Genomic DNA, 21,733 nt, shown 5'->3' with positions numbered 1-21,733 from the left:
CTAAGAGATACAAATAACTCACAGGAAAAAATGTAGTGATAGCACTACATCTTTTGTGAACAAGCTGTGAGTGTATACACAAGAAATCCTGCAACATAAGTTGTATACACCAGGTGGGTCTGCATGTCTAGCCTGCAATTTTTTTTTCTCCTAGCAGCTTTCTTCTGATTTCTTAGAAATGTTTCTTTTTTACAGTTTGTCTTTCCTGTGCCTCTGTGCACTCTTTCTGTACACTCTTTTTATATTACTAAAGCTGAGACTAATTCTCTGTCTTTAATTTTGAGCAAATAAGCTAGGGGTGGCAGGTAGATGTAGACTTTCAAACACTGAATCTCTAAAAGAAGAACTGATTACTGGTAGTGAAGGATGTCCGCATGGTAGTACAGTGGACAATACTGACATTTGTTTCACTGTACAGAATTAATGGAATTGAACATCTAAATACTATCTACTACTATCTTACTAATCTAAATACTTGTCTGAAGTTGGCATTTAATATGACCTTACACTGAAATAGCACTCATATTTAACAGCATTTACAAAACTATGCATTTCAAATTAATAATTTCATTAACACATGCAGTATATATTACTGCATATATACTGTATTTATTCCTACTGTTCATAGAGATGTAGAAGTAGAGAAATTATCTGAATGTGGAAATTGTTAACATCTCTTTTCTGGTACTGATGGAAGCTTCTTAAAAATCCCATTAAGTCTTAGCAAGTATCTTTTTCTAGATAAGACATTCAGATAAGGCTTTTGCATGCACATTTAGATAATTGACTTTTCTTCACCTCAGGCTCACCTGCTAAGTTTCTCCCTGATTTCAGCATTCTTAATTTCATTTTTCAGATCTTCAAAAGTCTGAGCTGAAGAAAGATTACAGTAAACTCTAAAATCATGGTAGGGAGGAATTCCATGATCTCTGCCTCTCTGAATATTCATAGCTGCCAGATCTAAAGCCACAGTACGTGCCATGGAGAAGAGTCTTTCTGTTAATTCTGTATTGAGTAATTGTGAGGGGACACGCATCTTACCAGCAACACCAAAAAATCCCCTTAGAAGTGGATCAATGCCTCCTTCATTTACAATCCGAAATGGAGAGAAGAATGCCTTGTGAAGAGGTAGATGGCCTTGTGGAATAGGTTCAAAGTTTTCATCCAGTCGATACAGAAAAGGATTAATGAGTGTGTGACCAAACCTAAAAGCGGCAGTTGCAAACTCATTAGTTATGCCAGAATTAACACTGGGATCATAACCCTTATATTCGCCAAGCATCTTCATGCCTACCTCTCCAAAGATCTTAGGGAGCCAGTGGCTAAATGTTATGTGTTGCATTTCTGCACCAACAATTTTGCGTGTTTCATGATATATTGTGTCACCGTCCCAGTGAGGATTGAGTTTCAGTAGCTCTGTGGCAATTCTGTTGTGCTCTCTAAACCACAATGTGTGGATGCTGGTAAGACCCAACTGTTCGTTAGAGCGCTGATCACCAGCTAAAAAGCAGGGTATTGGGCTCTCATTCTCATCTCTCATACATTCTGTTGGTGGGCCAGTGGCAAATGGAAGAAGGGGCTTGCCAGACCTCTGTACAATGCCCTGCCTCAGAAGACCCCTTTGACTTGCCAAGTCTCTGATTTCTAGTGCTTCATGGTCCGAACTGCCGTACACATTGGACGCATCAATGTACGAAGTCAGCTGGTTGATCTGTTCTCGTGGATACACAGAATTCATCAGCAGAGATGTCATGCCGCTTCCACAAACTGGGCTGGAGCGTACGAAGAACATGCAGCGCGCGCCATTTCTAACTCTGGGATCGTTTGGTGGTATCATGATTGAAAAGCATGGAGGATCATTTGTACAAACAGAACTGCAATGCTGACCATCTGAAAACCTGGCCTCACTCAGCGCAGCCACGGTGAGGTCAAGGTCATGGTCAAGAAACTGACCCCACTGCATGAGCATGTGAGTGTACTGGTCGTCAGGAGTTATGGTTTCCGTGCCGATCAGAGTAGTTGAAACCAAGCGAGGCATTGGGAGCGGGTAGCCATTGGAGAGTCGTCTGGGTTCAATTCCCCGAGGCAAATTAAATCCATTATCATAGACTGACTTTAACAGACGTTCAAAAGCTGTCAGAGAAGCGCCCCACATGGGGTGCTGAAGGTTGTTGCATGTTCCATCGTGTGTCCTGTACTTCTGGTGGAAGCACATATCAGAGCAGTTGTTCACTCGTCGATGGGCTGTACAGCCTGAGAGATTGGCTATCAGATTCAAGTACTGTGGGGATACAAGGTCATTATAGTGATAACCTGAAAGAGAAAACAGAGAAAGAAAACTATCAGAGAATTCATAGACTCATGGTCCCCCCACAGACCATGAGTATGTATTTGAAATGCTATTTTGTTTTTTATTTTGTTTTACATTTCTCACCAGATTAAACATCCCTATTTTTAGATAAGGATAGCAATAATTATATACGTATATTTGAGCATTAGGCCAATTGAACAACTTCACTACCACTATGTCAGGAGGAAACTTTCTAAAATGCCAATTCAAGTGCAACTTTTACAAAATGATCACAAGAGGAGCTCACTATTTATTTGGTCACTTAGGAAAGCAGAGATATTTTCAGAAAGAAAAGCCTCATATTGAGACAAATAGAACATTTTTCTCATATTACTAAAAGCATTTTAAAAATGTCAGTAACACTTAAATGCACTTCAAGACTTTAGCTTTTGAGGCTTGCTTATTCACGGAGCAATACTATTTTGTTTTGCTTTATTACAGTGAAAGTTGCAGATTTTAAGAAAAAAAAAATCAATGAAAAAGTAAAATACCACCAGCAACAGAGCTAAATGTGGAATGATCTCTAGGACAATGATCTCTAGGTGTGGAGTAACTCATATTCACATTATCCTGGACGAGTTTCTATACAAGAGTAGTGTTTGTGTAGCATTTGGCACAGATTCCCTCTGCAATCCACACCATTCACCTCTGGGACTAAAACATACTTATCATTTTCCTGTATTTTTTTCTCAGTTCATAGAAAAATAATACCTACAAAATATATATACTGTAATTCATTGGAGCTATGTTTTTAGAACCTCTAACTAAGGTTACATACTGCATGATCTCTGTTGTGGTATGATGGCATGTGGAAGGACTGAAGACCATAAGGCCTCCCAGTACAGCGCTGGCTGACTGCAAATAGCCTGTGCCTTGCCCTTGCTGCCTATTAGGACTCATTGTAAAAGTGATTTTTACTTAGTAACATTTGAATTTAATTTCAGGGGGGGAAATTCTGGCTACATATACATTATCAGCTTGTGTGGATCAAGAGAAATGTCACAGTAAAGTAAAATTTTTGCTGCTGAGTAAGCATACCTACTGTATCCAGTAGGCTTTCTTCAGAAAATCTTTACTTTGTACCCCTAGACTGAATGTGGGCCTGGACCTGATTTTTCATTTAAATTGAAAAGAATTCACATTGTTCAGGACCCTATCACAAATCATACCAAGGGAAGTAAGGAGGGACAACTTCAAAAAGGAGCCGCTAGTCCAAAGCAAAAGGCCCACCATGAGTGACTAATGGATATAGAGCTTGGATGAACAAGGTTCCAGGATCCAGGAAAACATCCAGGAGGTGGAGTATTTGGCAGCGTAGATGTACATTTCACTAACTAGAAACCATCATACACCAGCAAGGATCTTGATTTGGAAAGCTTGCAGTCAGGAATAAAACCAAACAAACAGTATAAAGGCAAAAAGAAAGAAGGAAATGAGTGAGTGTAGAGGGGTACTGTGCTCCCACAGGCTACAGGAGTTCCCAGCATGATGGCAAGCACTCAAAAATATGAACTGAATGCAGTTTTGCAAGGGGTCGGTATCGGTCAATAGCACACAGTTGGGAAATGTTACTTTTAGTGCTGAGTTCAGTCCCAGTGTGCCTGCAAAGACAATGGTCTTCATCTAAATTCAACACATAAACATGTGCTAGGCACAACTGGCTCTCTGCCAAATTCCACAATGCAGGGGAATTGCAAACAAACTACCTAAAGCCCAGCCTTGTCTTTGCCTTAAAAGGGACTGGGTTGCACAACTCAAGGTTGCTCAGCCAGGGAAGCTGTTTTCTCAGCCTCAGGCTACGAGTACTCCATGTGGCTTGCAAGTCAAAGCAAAGATATGAGAGATTTAGTGCTTGCATTAGGCAAATCTAACATGCTCCTGTGGACATACAGAAACTATTTTATGGAATATTCCATATTAGGAAAAAAGAAAAACAAACCACAGAGCAATACTTTGAAGTGCCACTGGGTAATGCAGCAAAATACACACTTTGAGGATAGAATTGATAGATAGCATATTAAAAATATTCTGGCTACCAGGGCAGTTTAATTCTAGAACTACGCCCAGAAAACTTATTTATAATAACACTGCTGTTTAAATTATCATCATTCATTATGGAGTTGTTTGCTTATGACAATTATTCATTCAAATAAACATTTGTGGTTATCCTGATTGCCACCCCCATTTCTGAAATCAAGTTGCGAGCAAAACTCAACTGTGAACCTTTCGGGTGGAATGACCTTCAGTAAATTTAAAATAAAAGGCTCAGATTCTCTCTTTAGAAGTTCAAGTGGGATATAATGTCTTATGATGGATTAGATTTTGGCTTTCTGATGCCAGTTGCTAATCCTTAATTACCTCTCACATTACAGGCACTAGCTTTGCCTCTACTCTCTTAATGGCTGGGTGCTGGGCATTTCCAGTGCTTAGAAGCTGTCTAGCTCAATTCACATATTAACTTTTTTTTTTTGAAGTAAGAAAGATGTTTCATAGAGTCATAGAAATATTGATTATAAGGGACCTCTTATCCAGACCAAGTTCCTGCTAGAAGTAGAGCTGTTTCCAGCACTAGATACCTGTATAACTGGTCCAGCAAGCTTGAAAAACTGAGAAGTCTGAGACTCCTCCACCTTTCTGGATTAGTTGTTTCAGTGCTGCACTGGTCTTCTGGAGAGAAACTGTTTCCTAACATCTAATCTGAACCTCCATTAAGGCCATTCCCCTTGTTATACAGTCTGGCACTGTGAAGGAGAATTTGGCTGCATCGTCTTTCCTTAGGATATTCAAAGGTTTCGCAAAAAAAACCCCAAAATCTCTGAGTGGGAAACTGTCACGTTTCTCAACTGTTCTCAGTACTAAAGTGCTAAATAACACCTTTCATTTGGCTCTGTATTTCAAAATAAAATGAAATAAGGACAAAAATTGCTATTAAAAATTGGAGTATTGGCCAATTTAAATGAAAACAGATTTATTTTATTATTCAAGTTTCCCTAAAAGCCAGGTTTCTTTAGATGCTGTCGGTCTGAAAAGTAAGATCTGGTTGCAAAGAGAATTTCCAGTATCATTGAAAGTTGCCTACTTTTGTTTTTATTAGCTAATATCCATAGGCTTTAATACCAGTTTTGGTAAACCTTAGGTGTTTCGCTATTATGAATCCTAGTCAACCAGTTCTCACACATCACATTTTATATATTGCTAGTACTGTATATTTATAGCATATATATTCAATATTCTTGCATATGCATCTAATCAGAGAACCAAAGCAAACAGAGTGGCTCTTATAATACATCAGCCTTCAAAGAATTTTGAGTAAGGTTTTGTGGTAAACAATTCATCAAGAATTATCTACTCAGCTCTAATAATGAGTAACAAGCTGCTTTCACTAGCAAATGTGACAGTACACCACAAAGCTTGTTGCTTTGGTCTTATAAATACTTGATAGTTCATGGCCAGTGCTAAAGTTTTCAGAAGTTACAATAAATACTCAATTATAAACATCAAAAAAAATATAATGAGTAAAAGTATTTCCTCTAGATTGTCAGTGTAGTTTTTGGCTCTGTCTCAAGTCTCAAAAGCTCTCCTAAAACTCTATCATTATTTCCAAATGCCTCAATCCTATGTTTCAAGCCTATGCACACATATGTCTACACACATCAGCTGCATGTACTCCAGCTGGACTTCATGAGTTTGACTGGAATCCAATACCTAAAAGGCAGAAATTAAACATCACACTTTTTTTTGCTAGTCATAAAAAGCAACAAGAACTGTGTTTCTCATTACATCATGTCAGTGTTAAACAAAACAATTAGCTTAGTTTGACACTCATTTACAAAGTAGCGAATAATTCTTTGAATACTATTGTGGTACATGCAGAAACCTTTATTTGTAAGGTATACAAATCCTTCTTGTTGTGCCATATTTTCTCCTTGCCAAGGCACGCTGATATTAAGTGTTTTTTCTTAAAGAAACAGGAACAAAACACTCCTTATTTTTATCACACAACAGAAAAGTCTGTTCTGCTATGAGCAATGATCCTAATAAATAAACACACAGATAATTAACAAACAGGATACATTATGCACTTCCATTATACTAAGTTCAGCCAGCAGAAGAATCAGAATCTGAACTTTTTCCTAATATGTCAGTATGAGAAAAAACACTCCACTCAGAGAGCTGAGAGTTATATAGTGAACAATGTGCAAACCAAGGATGGAATTTGGTAAAGATTTGCAAAGTCAAATATTTCACTGATTTCAACGTAATGGTTCCGCACTTGGGACCAAACCTCAGCAACTTAATGTCTCCTGAAGTATAATGACTTAAAAAGGCAAATACACGTCAAAACAGAAAAAAAAGGAAAGAATACTGACTTGTTCCATTCAGGTCAACCATTAGACCATCTTGTACATGATCTTGAATAAGCTGTAAGGTCCTTTCAAATATTTCCCCAGCTCTTGCTTGCTCAACAGTGTATGGGTCCCTTGGGTATCGAAATAAGGCTAGCAAATCATTTGGAGAACGAGGACGACTGATAGATAATTTGGAAAGAAATAATAAGTGTACACAGGAGTTACAAAACAACACTACATATATCATAAAAATGTTCAGCAACTTGATTAGTACATACCTTGGTTACTCATCTCAAAATGGAAGGCAAACCAAAAAGAAAAAAATTCAATAAAATAATAAAAAATTCAACATTTAGTAGTAATTAAATATTTAGTAGCATTTTAATATACATTATCTCAGCAGAAGAACTGCTGCAGTGAACAGAGATCTGAGCAGGAGTGTATGAACAATAGGAATCCTTACATGTTAAACTGTTAGTATTCTCAGAAACAACCAGACACTAACAATGCCTTTTAAGTAACAAAATGGTTTCTTGTTTAGTAAATCTCCCATTATTTCTAGTATATACAAAATTAATTCTGACTTCTCAATTTAAAAAAAAAAAAAGGAGATACCTGTCAAACAGATGTGTACGTGTTGAATTTATTGCTCTGTCAACAGTTGCAATTGCTTCCACAATTGACGTTTGTACAAAAGGATCTCCATTTCGGCTGACATTAGGAACTGGAGAAAAAGGAATTCACATGTTATTGCAAAAATGGCCACACACAAAAAGATACTTCCATAAAACAGTCTAGACACGACATCATTTCAGTTCTACAAAGTAAACCTTGTTCTTTAAGTCTTAGTTCATCCAAATATAAAAGTCTTAACCATTTTGGAATGCTATCAAGGCATATTAAAGTAGAAAAAAATTTAATTTAAAACAGAAGTTAACATAAGCTTAAAAGTCATCTAGCTTATAACTCAAAACCAAGATAAAGATAAATGCATACAGTGTTTACCTGTCCCTTAATTAGACCTACAATTTCAAATGCAGATGTCCAAATCAAAAATTAATTATTAAGGGTTTTTTTCTGGTGTATTAAAGGTTTCAGGTGTTGGTATCAAAAGTCTGATCTACAACCACTGAAATCAATGCAGATTTCCCCTTTGATTTCAGCTAGTTCTGAATTTGTATTGAAATCAATGTAAGAACTTAAAGGGCTTACAGGAATGTGCTGCAAGTGGTACATAATGAGCATAATTTACATCATTGAATGAACATAAATTAACATTATTCTTCTCCTGGTCTCAGTATAATAAGCAATGCAGATTAACTTTAGAGGGCAGTAAAAATTTTTTTAATTTAGATCACTACTTGTTTTCCTACTTTACAATTGTCTATTTACAATTTTTTGTTTCCTATTTTACAATTATCAATTTACTTTACAATTATCTCTTTAATACTAGATTAAACCTCAAATGCTTAAATGCTATTTAACAACCATATACAACATTGGAAACTCAATAACGCATAGGCCTTTTTATACAGTGCTTTGTTGAAGCTGGATGTTTGTACAAACTATGCAGGACTAATAACCTTCCTTTCAGTGTAAACTAAGAACTACCAGATCCAGGGGTAACAGCTAACAATTTCCAGAGTGTGTTTAGATTGGAGAAGTCACACAGGAAGAAGGGTAAAGCAGGAAAAAAGTCCAAAGCAAATATACTGGTATAAAATCAGCAGATGTACAAAATCATCTGACATAAAAACTGTTGTTTATAAGCTTTGCATTATTTCTTTTTTTTTTTTTCCCTATGCAACTTTTCATTATTCCTTCCTAAGTGGCAGCTTAAATTGTCTCTACATGAGTTTCATAGTCTAGACCCACTTAATCAAACTTAACCATCTATACCATCAAATAAAACAGTCTCTGGAACTCTATAGCTGCAGATGAAGCCCCTTTCTGTGCCCTGAGGCCATCTCAGGCTTTTGGCAATATATTCCCAGCATCCAAAATCAGCTGACCCTTTCCACACTGCCTGAGGGCAGTAGTCCCTGATCCATCCTAATTACCAGCTGTACTTGCTTGACAGCTTCATTTTCAATAGCAACCACACAGAAACACTATCAGATAAGCTACTTATTTTAGGAAGAAATGGCATTTACAGGTTTAAATCTTAAGTTTCAGTTGTTTCAGCATGTTTGTGTGCCTTGAATGATGTAAACAATGCAAAATTGCAGTCTTTAGAAATCCAGTGGCTGGTTACCCTCCTCAGTGCTGTCTACATTAGATGTAAACTTCGTGTTTACTTGCAGGGCTATCTTTCTGATTAATGGTATATGTGGGCTGAATTATAAACCTTGGTCAGATGTTAACTTTTCTGCACTTGATTTTTGTTTAGATTATTTATTGCTAGCAGTTCTTTTTTTAGACTGATAAATGTTAGAAGTTAAAGCTCCTTGTAAGAGTCTCCCACAATACTTTTTTATAAATTTGGGCAGGGAGGGGGAATGACTCCTACAAAACAATGGAAAAGGACAGAAGAAAATGGCTCAAGGAAAGCATCTTTAAAATATTATCCAACACAGTCAGCAAAACCTGTTCACAGCTTCTCTACACTTGCCTTTATTTGGTCTCAATCTTAGGAAAGTCATTTGATTTAGAAACATTCATAAAATAATGTTTAAAAGAAATGATGGCAAGCAAGTTTTTAGTAATTTCTGGCTATGCTATTATAAATACAATCTACTCAGCAATTAACCAGTACTTAAAATCTGTCCACTTGTCCTCCTTGATTGTCTTACAGCATCAGCTTTTAAAGCAGCCACAGTGAAACAGCATCTTATATCCCACTAGTTTGAAGGAGAAATTTCATTTATGGCTTCAGATGGAATGCAGATTAATTAAGTGTAGTTTCACTAAATTTAGGTTTATTTATGCTATAGTTTAAAAGAAATTACCCATATTACAATTATTCACTGGAAATCAGCTAATAAGTAGTTTTGTAGTTTGCTGATTTCAGCAGATGAGAAGGATCAATTTACACCCGCACTAAGTGAATAAAACCCATTTCCACAGGGGTTTTATTTCATCTCATGGTTTCATTTTTCAGCACTCTTAGTGACTTGAGAACTAGCTAATCTTTCCTAAACAAAAATGTGGTTTAGCTATGCATCTCCAGAGTAGCCAAATGAACTGATTTTCATAGACTTTCTTTCCTTTTCTACTTCATACATGTAGGTGGAAACTTATCACTGAATGATTCTCAGCCCTACAATTTTTCTCTTCTGAATAATCTCCACAGACTAAAAAATATTTTTCATAGAAGAAAATATAAAAGTATATTAAAAGCAACCTAAGACAGGTAACATCGTAGTTTTATTGATACTGTGGCAAACAATACATTAGAAAAATCAGAGATACATTTTTATCAATTTAGTAAACAAAATACACAACATCCCAAATAACACTGGGAAATAATATCCAATATATTGAAGATATCTTCACACTAATCTTCAAAATACCAAAAAATTATGTTCTATACTAATCTTTTGAAGATACGAAAATATTGTCTCATATTCCCTACTGAGACACAGAAATCATACCATTTCTTTAATTTTTCCATCAAAATTTAACTGAAAAATCAGTTTAGTCAATGAGTCAGAAAAGCACTAGGATCAATCTTTGTAGCAAATACATCTCCTTAGCTTCTTTTGCTGCTTTATTGCCATTTATTACATAGTAATAATTGACAACTATTATTTGCCATTATTACTTTCAAATAATTAGAACAAGATCAAATATTTTCCTTTTCTTTCTGTTTTCTCTTTTAGCTTCTTGAGGTCTGTATGACGTTCCTGAACTGTTTTGCAATAGTTGCAGCCTAATTTTCAATGACATGCTGTAAGTGTCCCTTTGAAGATGCCAGAAGACATTAGTCAAGTTATTTCTAAAATTTAGACTGGACATTTGACTAGCAAATTCTAAAAGCTCTAAATAATATTTCAAGAAGAAAGTTGAAAGATTAACTTGAGCCCAAAGCATAGCTGGTTTTGGAGCTTAACACCCAGAGATATTCCTATTATGATATTACCATCTTAGCAAAATATGGGAAAAAAAGAATCATGGGAGGAAAATAGACACATGAATAAAATAACTCATTTAGTATTTTGACAACTTTGTTTCACTTACATGTTAGATAATTAGACAAAACTATTAATCTAAGTATAATAACTTAATAACTAAGTATAAAAACTTAATAAAATAGATTAATAACTATTAATCTATTAAAACTAATAATCTAAGTCACACTGAGTCGTGTATCTTACCATTTACACTTAGCACCATACTGACAGAGGAGTATCCAATGGTGTTCCTGGCCACGCACTCGTAGCGCCCCTCATCGGCTGTGCCAACATCGCGAATGGTGAGAAATCCCTCCGGACTAACATGGAACTTTCCACTCTCAGTTACCTGCACTCCATCCTACAGGAAAGCTCAAAGTTGACTTAATCAAAAAACACTCATTTTCATACATTATTTTTTGTCACTTTTTTCTCTTCTGCTTTTATTTTTTGTTTTATATTTTTATTTTGTATGCCAAATTCACAGTCAGATAGTTTTAAATAAGCTTATATAGAAAAATCACACATACTTCTAAAATGTACATTATATTTCTTTACCTCTAAAATTACTCATTATTACAAATCAAAATATTTTAATAGGCATTCACCACATAAGATCTATGACCCAAAAATAAGATAACAACACTTGAGAAAACACACATATTTTATTTTTCTCAAAATTAACCAACTGAAATAGATCTCAAGAGCTTGATGTATATCAGTTCTTCATGTGCTACATATTTAGAAGCTATTCAAGGTTCATTAGAGTAAATTTATAATATTCACTAATTGAAGAATATAATCAGAAAAAATGAATATCAATATCAGCAACTCATTAATTCACTGGTAACTCTGCTAATACTCTGTAGTTTGATATAGAAATTATTACATGAATGGAAATCAAAGCCACAAAGAGGTTACCAGAAAGTTACCAAAGCCTCTCCTGGTTGGTCTCAACATAGCAGTATCAAATGGCTTCAATACACCATTTCTTATTGTTTTATATCAAAAATATCATTGAAAGTGTGAAAATTAGTAGGCTATTCACAAAGAACTGTCACTGACTACAGACCTTTTAAGATATACATTATGAATTTTAGGTGGTCTGCACAGTAATTTGCATAACTACATATGTAAATTTATCTATATAAAATTCAAGTTTAGTATCTATATGCATGCTCTGTATTAAATACTTACTGACTGGACTTCAGGTAATGTTTTCAGATACCACAGGAAGCAATAATTAGGCAATATGCACTTTCAATAGTTGATTATAAAGAGATGGAAAGGCCGCTGCCTTTTTGCAATAACTGTGTATTATGTAATATGTAGTACATGCATATTATGTAATATTTAGTACCTTATTCCATGTAATGACTGGCTCTGGCTCTCCTTGAGCACTGCATGGGATCTGCACATTTGTGCCCACCTCCACTGTCATGTCACTGGGAACACTGGCAAATACAGGAGTCACTAAAAAAGCCAAATGATACACTGATAAATTATGAAATACAACTTGTGCAAAAGACAATCAAAAAATAGGTCAGCACTCTGATTTTATCAGTTACTGAACATTTTTTAATCTATTACATGATTCTATCTGCATGCTTTTAGTTGCTTATAACTTCATTTTAGGGATTAAATTCTCTTTGAAGAAACTACCTTCCCACGGTGTGGATGTATATTCTTTGCTGGATAAAAAACTGGCTGGATGGTCAGGCCCAGAGACAGTAGTGAATGGAGTTACACCCACTTGGTGGCCAGTAACAAGTGATGTTCCCCAGGGCTCAGTACTGGGGCCAGCCCTGTTTAATATTTTCATCAATAACCTGGCTGAGGGGATGAAGTGCACCCTAAGCAAGGTCATTGACATCACCAAGTTGGGTGGGGGTGTTGATCTGCTGGAGAGTAGAAAGACTCTACAGAGGGAGCTGGACAGGCTGAATAAATGGGCTGAGGCCAATTGCGTGAGGCACAACAAGGCCAAGAGCCAGGTCCTGCCCTTGGATCACAACAACCCCTGCAGAGCTGCAGGCTGGGGACAGTGTCTGGAAAGCTGCCCCATGGAAAAGAACCTGAGGGTGCTGGTTGAAGCAGCTGAACACGAGCCAGAGTGTGTCCAAGTGGCCAAGAGAGCCAACGGCATCCTGGCCTGTATCAGCAATAGTGTGGTCAGCAGGAGCAGGGCAGGGATTGTCCCCCTGTACTCAGCACTGGTGATGCCCCATGTCAAGTCCTGTGTCCAGCTTTCAGCCCCTCACTACATAAAAGACATTGCAGTGCTGGAGCATGTCCAGAGAAGGGCTGGTAACAAGTGACAGGACAAGATGAAATGCCCTTAAGTTCCACCAGAGGAGCTTTAGATTAGATATAGGGAAAAATTTTTGCATAGAAAGGGCTGTCAAGCACTGGAACAGATTGTCCAGGGAAACTGTAGAGCGATCATCCCTGCAAGTGTTCAAAAAAAGTGTGGATATGGCATTTAGGGACATGGTTTAATGGTTAACATGGTGGTAGTGCTACATTGACAGTTGGATTTCATGAAAGGTCTTTTCCAAACTTAATGAATCTATGACCTTATTTGTGATGTCTGCTACAGGATGATCTTAAAGTACTCTTAACTTCTAACATAATAGGCTAGTAGTTGTCAAAACCACTTAAGTTCCATTAATTTAGAGCTCTGAAAATAATTTCTGTTAATAGCTAAACCTGTACAAAATCATCAGAATGAATACTGCATTAACCTGTCATCTTTATTTTTTGTGGTTTTAATTTTTTTATGTAGCGATAACTGCACTTTCTCAGATGACAAAAGCAAAGCCTTCTACAACTCAGTCAAGTGAGTCTCTCAGCTAGACTTGCTGAGGCACTGAGTCTTGACATAGCTCCCACCTCCATGACACCTATAAGCCTCAGCCCTTAAAATACCAAAAAATCAGCTTCAATTCTAGGGACAGAGTACACTGTTACCTAAATCCACTGTATATACAATTAATGTGATTTTAAACTGTAATTTTCTTCAAATCCAAACTGATGCCTGGCACTCAGATACCATCATAAGAAGAACATACAAGATTATGAAGACATTAAGAATTCTACTTCTGCTGTAACATACACTGCAATGTTACTCGTGTCATGATACTGATATTTAGGGCGGAGTGGGAGAGGTTGGAGGCTGTGCTTTTACAGAGAAGTATGTGGCTCCATTGCAGTCATTTATATTACTAACCAAATCTGGCCCTACTGTTAAACTGTAGATAAATGCCTCTAAAGACCAGAAACCAGTTCAAATAAGGCATCCAGAGACAGGTGTCCAGCACTGGGAGGTAAGAGAGTCTAGCTCTGTGGATATGAGCTGAGTCATGCCAGCAAACAGACCTGGACCATTAATCTGTGTTTATTAACACTGACTTAACCACAGTGACCAATGACTAAACATTCCTCAGATGAACAGCCCTTTTGTTAGAAGCCCAAAAGAAGAAAATTTCTCTTCTCGCACAATTGAAAACAGCATTGCTAATAATCTGTGGAGAGCTCCAATTTCATGCTACATATTCTGCCTTTAATCTTGCATTTACTATCTGACTGAATTTTGCAACCAAACTTGCACAGAAATTGTTTTATTAAACTTTACCCAAGTCCAGTGAAATTTAACACTGCTAGAAAGCTATAAAAACTTTTAAAACTGATACTTGTTTTATATTATTTTAATCAACATTTTATATAGGAAAAGAAAAAAAATCTCAATTTTGATTAATCTATCTCCTAATACTTCTCTTAACTAAGAAAAAATCAATAGAATTTTTTTTTCTGACAAACTTCTAAGCTCATTTGAGCCCCTTTTACTAGTATACAGTTTTAAGTTAGGTCAGTAAAAAGAAATGTTTTGAATTCCATGTTTTATCTCCTTGAATTCAGTTAAACATCAAAGTACTTAAATAAACTATGAATGGTAATATGATTATAATTTATCCTAGAAGTAACTTACTTGGAGTTTAATTGAAAAAAAAGCATAAAAATGGAGTTTGGGGTTCGTGTTTTAGGACTTTCTTTTGTATTAGTTTTATCTTCAGTACAAAGAATGACTTTTCTTAGTGAAGTTCATTCTGCTTCTGTAAAAGAAAGTGTTCTGTTTCTGGACATGAAACATTATGTCAATAACACCACTTGACTAATATTATAGAGCCTCATTGGAAACTAGACTTTTCACAAAATAAAATATTTTCCAATGCATAGGAATACTGTCATCCTCAAAGCAAACTTCCACTTCTTACAAAAAAAAAAAGTAAATCAGATAAACCTCTTTCCCAGAAGACAGACTGCTCTAAAGGAATGATACCCTGCACAAATACTGGTAAATGTCCAGACATGTTATTTGTTGGAAACCAGCTGGGATCCACAAGGAGATATACTCAGAAAAAATCACACATGGTACTGTGTATTTTCATGTAAGCTTAAATATTTCTCTTTTTTCTTTTTTTCCTTCCCAGCAGCTGTATGTGCATGGGCTGTACCTCTGGGCTGTACAGTCAGGTACACAACGATGCGCTGGGATCCGATGATGTTGACAGCTTGGCATTCATACTGCCCCTGGTCATGCAGAGCAACCCTGGAAATCCTCAGCGTCCCAGTGGAGAGAACTAAATGTCTTCTGTCAACAGACAACTGGCCTCCTGAAACACACAACAACACCATTTGCTCTTTATAGCAACAAAGAATTTTTCCTTTGTGTTCAAGAAATGGAAACCCAGGTTTTAAATTTGATAAAACACCGGAAAATATTAAAGTTTCTTAAAATAAAAAAAAAAAAATCAAAACCAAAACAAACAAGAAAAGAAGTCTGAAATCTTTATTTCTAAGAAGATAAACATGAATAGCAAACACATTATGCATATGCACACAATCATAATTCTTATTTCTTCTCTGTTTATGGTAGAAATAAATATTTTTCTTTAAGGAGCATGCTAAAGCATACAAATGAGAAGGTATAAAAACACCAACATGTGTTACTGCTCGTATCATATTATGCCATGTGTGCAAGACACAATTTATCTCATTGGCCTAGGCCTAGATAATCCACAGAAATATAGACAGGGTCCTGAAAAAAAACGTAATATAAGAAAAATGGATTTAAATCAGTGTCTATCTTTCTTTCTGAACATTTCATTTGATTGGAGCAGTCTAAGCAGAGAGAGAAGCAGGGACATTACCGGCATCAAAATGATGATCAATTTGTTAAGAATCTGCTTTATGTATGAAAATTTAGAATTTCCTAAGAGTTATTTAGCTCGCTAGAGTTTTTTCACTCGAATCAAATGGAATTTTTACTTAATTTACTTACTGATAAAACATCCACTACAATATTTCTTCCTGATAGATTTGGCTTAAGGCCTTTAGAGCCATAACTTGATAAAATAGTCAGCAGAGTGCACCCCCTTGTTTCTGTCAAGTTAAGTGACAGAGATGCTGGTACAGTACAGGCTGGACAGTTCTGGTTCCTGAAGAGAGCACATCCCACTTAATTTCAGACCTCCAGTTAATGACAGCTATCTCCATTTCTTCTGCATTGATACATATTGCTACATGTACTTTGCCTCATATTTATTTCTTAAACATTTATTATTAGGAACCTATTATGGACACATACTTTAGTGACTCTTTTTTACCTAATAATGAAAAATGCTTGAGCAGCTATCTCCTGTGGGATACCTTGCCTTACCCAGCTAAAGGAGAAAGAGATGAACTCTGTTTCCTTCAGAGACTGAAGCATCTAAACAAATACATGCAGCTCCTTTCAGTAAAGAAGTGATTCCAATATGACTGCTAGACTATCCTAGTAGTTCAAAAGTAAGAATGGAACACACTTACCTCCTTTAGTCCAGGCAATAACAGGCTGGGGATAACCTTGTGCTTCACAAGGGAAGTCAACAGTTTGTCCCTCGATCACTGTTTTGTCTTGTGGGGTGACAGTAAACTGAGGTAGAGCTACAGAGGAGGAAATAAAGCCATTTCAAAAAGACAACTGAAAAATGCATTACTAAATACTAATTGCATGCTATTTCCTGTGTAAGTTGAAATAGCTCATATTGGTGGGAAGACAGACTCTAATGGAATTCTTTATATTGTGACCGCCAGAGAGAAGAGAGTTAGGGCAGCCACTTGTGCAAAATGAACATCTCTCTCACAACCTGGCCCTGATATCAGTGAAGGCATGTGGGATCTACTGTGACAGATCCAAAATAAGAGGTGCAGTAAAACTTGTAGAATCAAACATAGAGTCTTCCCTGGATTAATAATATTATCTTCTCTTTCTCTCAAAACTTCCCAGTTAAATTGTGAAGAAAAAGTAACATAATCAAAACCTTCTTGAGCTGATTGTTTTCTTCCATGAAAGCAGTGAGTGGAGCGTGGGGCAAATTCGGCAGTAGCACTGTGCACTAACTATTCACTGTGTGAAAAGTATTTGTTCAGCTCTCAAAATGCAATGAACCACTGGTAATAAATGAACAAACCACACAGAGAAGTTGTTTTGTATAGCTTTAGAACTCATTAAAAAGGTATTTGCAATCTTAACTGTTTGCCAACTAAAGATTTTAACATGAGAACAGAAGCAAACAAATTTAAAGGTTACTTAAAGTATTTTGTAAATAAAAGTCACAGCATGAAAGTGTTTGCAAAAAATATTATCTATATACACAGGAGACTTCTGATAGTTGATTTCAAATACTTTATAATCACACTATTGACATGCAATATCAAAATTATTGCAATCACGAGTTAGAGTACTTTGACTTTTGCTTTGCAGAAAAGCTGTACTAATGCCTCAGCTGGCAGAATGATAGCTTCTATCAAACTGTTTCCACATTCCCTGAAGTGTCCACAACAGAAAAGTGGCACAGATCTGTATTCAAAATTCCATTTCTAGTTCTCCAGGCACAAATTCTAATCTCTAGCATTTCTGCCTGTTACAGAAAATATTTAATCATTAAAAAATTTGACAATGTTTGTTTGTTCCTCCATGCAAACAAAACATAAGAAATTAACATTTGAAAACGTTAACCTTCTGATAATAATCAGAAACATAATTTTCAGGGAAATAGTAAGTAATATCTTACTCTGTGTGAAATGTATAGCAACTTCCCCATGAACTACAATAGTGCAATTAGAAGTAAAAACTCTTATGTTTTTAGTTTGGCTCAGTCAGCTCAGAAGAAAAGACAAATCCCCACAATTTCAAGTAGTATGTCTCTCCCAGTTTAACATTATTTACCTTGGACTATGATGTATGCAGTGGCGTGGATGTTATCTACGGTGTTAGTTGCAAAACAGGTGTACTCGCCACTGTCCTCCTGCTTCACGTTCTGTATGTAAAGTCCTCCTGAGGGAGTTATGGTGACACGAGGGTCATTTGGTAGCGGGGTTCTGTCACCTTTGGTCCAGGTAATTCGTGGCTGAGGGTGCCCGGTTGCACTGCACTCCAAGGTAACGCTCTCTCCAACCAGCACTTCGGTGTTTTGTGGGTGAATCACAAAACTTGGCCTGGCTGTGAGGAAACAGCAATGCCTAAATACAGCTTCAAGCTTGCACAGCTCTAATTTAGACAAATATAGTCTATAACTGGGGACACACAGTTATCCTAGAGCTTTAATAGGCTCTAGGATACCTCTAATCTTGGCGCAAACGCTGTGCCTTGCTTTAAGTCTAATCTAACTGCAGATACCAATAGACAAAAACAAAAGCTCATAATTGCTCTGAAATTTTTTTCTCAACTCCCATTAAAACAATTTTCAAACATTTTGCTCTCCTATGCTGATGTTTATAAAAGTCTCTTCAGAGTCATGGACATTGAGACCCAAAACACAAACAGGCTAAAAATTGCTGTAAGTGCACAAAAGCCAAAACTGATTAAGCCACATTTTAAGTAACCTTTCTCAAGTACATGAGTAATTTGCAGTGATATTTTAAGTTTACCTGGTGCTGTGTGTCAAAACAAAATGTTCTCACAGCAAAGACCACGTTTTAAAAACATTACAGTCCTGGACAGGAATTTAGTCCTTGCAAATATGAGGCCTTGGCTAGACAGAGCTAAAAGGTTCTTGAGCAAGGATGGCTGCATAGAGTGTGCCAAAGCTTCCATGAATGGCTTGATCAGCTTGTGGTTTTTGGTATCCAGAGAGAACGTTACAGCATTGAGAAATGTTGCAATGCAAAGCCTCTTCTCCTAACCCTTCTACAGCCTACAAGACTATTATAAAAATTGCATACTACAATAAACATATTAATTAACCAGCTGAGTTGTATTTTTGTTCTAAGGATATCTTCATGATCTAAGTCTTAAGAGGCCCAAGCCCAACAAATTTACATATCAAGCGCCAAAGCATTTTATTTTTTAGCAATCTTATTATCAAAACAACTCTCTATCTGAATGTAAAATTCAAACCTAATGTTCTTTACCTGGAGACTCAAAGTATCTAAGAGTAACTTCCTGAGTTTTCACTTCTCCAGCCACATTTTTTGCCATGCACTGGTAAATGCCTTGGTCTGTTTCTTGAGTATTCTGAATCATCAACGTGCCATCATCTAGCAAGTTTAGACGGGAATCTTCTTTCATACTGAGCTCATTACTGAGAAGAAAAGGATCTGCTAGAGTTAAACCTTTAAATCACAAGTGCAGAAAACTGCCAAATAATAAAACCCAGGAGATAAATTACCCAAAGTAACTTGTGGGGAAAAAAACTTTTTACTTTGTTAAAAATAATGGAACTTTACATTTTCTCCTAAAGAGAAGAAGAGAAAAAACAAATCATGAAACTGTTTTGCTTATGCAAGTAATGCATCTTCAAAATGAAAAGTTAAAATAAATTTATGAGGAATAGCTTACAGGGAAAAAAAAAACAGAGTGAACAATACACATACCTGGTCTTTAAAAGGCTGTTCTAGTTAGCAAAGCAATTAAAACTGTTTCTACTGGAAGTAAGTCATGCAAGTTCATATTCAAGGTACTTTCCGCTAGGAGAGAAGTTAGTTGCTATAAAACCATCTTTGTGCCAAGCTCTGCCTGGATTGTTCAAGAAGCACTAATGAACTTGATTATACTTTGTACTGGTTTAAAATATAAGTTGAGGTCAGGTCTTCCGGTTAGGTCATGGATGAAAAGTTTCTGTGATGCAACCTAAGAAATCTTAGGGGGTTTTATTAAAGGAACTTTTTCACAGCCCACCCCTCACTACATAATGAAGAAAGCACAGAGGAAGGATGAGATCACGCCTCGTATGTACAAAGCCCAGCCTACTGATCTATCTATTCAACATACTGCTCAACAGGCTGATGGCTTTTGACTGAAATCTTGCCATATTCAACTACCTTGCAAATAGCTCTGCTCTCATTCATGCAGCCAGGAAACAAGCCAGAGTCAATAATCTCTCACCCCAAGCTCAAATTTCTTCTTAAAACTCATATGTGTATTCTGAATACGTTTTCTTTGTATATTATAAATACTTCAGCCAGAGAAAATTTTAAAGAAATAATTATACCATTCAAGTTCAAGGCTCTGTTCTTGACATACTCCATAAATGCTGTGCCTTTGCTGCACTAGGGGTTTTCACTGACATCAGCAGAAAGATATAGAACCAGGACTCTAAGCATGCTATTTCATCTGCGACTGACTAATTAAAATTCTTTAAAGAAACTGTAAGGGAATTTATGTTCCAGGTCAGGTTTGTATAAGAGCATTATTAAACCAAAGCCTAATTTACTGATGGTAAACTCACAGTGCACGTGTCCATTGTAAGTTCACACCAGTTTAAGGGGGTGATGTGCTGGCACAAGGCTGGTTCAGCTGTGCCCAGTGCAGCTGGAGGGAGCCAGGCTCTGGGCACAGACTGAGCAGCAACTCTGCAGCAGGATGGCCCTTGGGCTGTGTAAAGACAATCATCCTCTATAGAACCTTCTCCCATCTTCTACGTGGTGAAGGAAAGGGATGCAGTAGGTTGCCCAGACACCTTGTGCTATCTCTATCCTTAGAGGCTTTTAAGACCCATCTGGATAAAGCAACCTGTTATAATCCTACTTTGAGCAGAAGGCTGCACTGGAGACCTCCTCTAACCTGAATTACACTGCAATCTTATGATCTAAAGACTTGCCTGCCCTGCATGTACTGGTTTGAGGAGGCTGGAAACAGATGTCTCTCTCCTCTCCTGGGACAAAGCTCAACCTTGGAGGGAAGATACTTCTGAGGAGCTAGGGTTCCAGAAAGAGTTCTCTGAAACTTTAATTGTATCCAGCTGGAGTCCTTAAAGTATCTTTTGCTCCACTCCAAAACATATGCAAATGCTAAGTAATCCACAGACTGTACACACATGTCCACATGTCCTGGTACTTAGATATAAATGATTTAGTATTACAGGTGTGAGCAGCTTTGCAGGTATACTACAGCTGAAGATCTTACAAATTGCACTAGAGTAAAAATACTTTCTAGTTACCAGCTTTTAAATGCTTAAAAATATTAATAAAAAGCTATGAGCCATCATTACTTCATGTGCTTATTTTAATTATAGTATGTTTTAGCTTTAACTATTTCATATATTACCATATATAGCACATGGACATACACCCAGAAATGCACACATCCACAGGCAAATGTAATTACAACAAGTTTCTCTCTTCCTCTTTCAAACTTACTTGTTTCGAAGCCAGATAATTTCTGGTTTAGGATTGCCTTCAGCCCTGCAAGTGAAGTACACTGTATTCCCTGAGGTAACGTCCACATCCTGAGGCTCTGATGTAATTCTTGGCCTCTCTATATCAACAATAAAACATACAAGGAACTCTTACTTATTTTAAAATTACTAAAAACTGCTAAATAAAAATATTTCCACACATCTTGCAAAAAATATTTTCCACAAATGTTTTGACTTTATATG

At 36.6% G+C, this 21,733-nt stretch overlaps 1 protein-coding gene across 2 annotated transcripts in view; it reads right to left on the bottom strand.

Moving 5' to 3' along the window:
* Positions 1–21,733, bottom strand: part of PXDN (peroxidasin) — an 82,877-nt gene that overhangs the window by 17,021 nt on the left and 44,123 nt on the right. For both annotated transcript variants that reach the window (XM_005487240.4, XM_026793583.2), the window contains 10 exons: positions 21,492–21,609; positions 19,266–19,435; positions 18,082–18,354; positions 16,680–16,796; positions 15,326–15,484; positions 12,172–12,284; positions 11,016–11,172; positions 7,315–7,423; positions 6,721–6,878; positions 810–2,313 (listed from right to left, as the gene is read on the bottom strand). In XM_005487240.4, coding sequence (XP_005487297.1) covers positions 810–2,313; positions 6,721–6,878; positions 7,315–7,423; positions 11,016–11,172; positions 12,172–12,284; positions 15,326–15,484; positions 16,680–16,796; positions 18,082–18,354; positions 19,266–19,435; positions 21,492–21,609 — 2,878 coding nt within the window. The remainder of the gene's footprint in view (positions 1–809; positions 2,314–6,720; positions 6,879–7,314; positions 7,424–11,015; positions 11,173–12,171; positions 12,285–15,325; positions 15,485–16,679; positions 16,797–18,081; positions 18,355–19,265; positions 19,436–21,491; positions 21,610–21,733) is intronic.

This window comes from Zonotrichia albicollis, chromosome 3 (genome assembly GCF_047830755.1).
Source record: "Zonotrichia albicollis isolate bZonAlb1 chromosome 3, bZonAlb1.hap1, whole genome shotgun sequence".
NCBI classification, from domain to species: Eukaryota; Metazoa; Chordata; class Aves; order Passeriformes; family Passerellidae; genus Zonotrichia; species Zonotrichia albicollis.
Note: the sequence above shows the minus strand (reverse complement) of the source record. Positions and strands in the feature narration are given on the sequence as shown.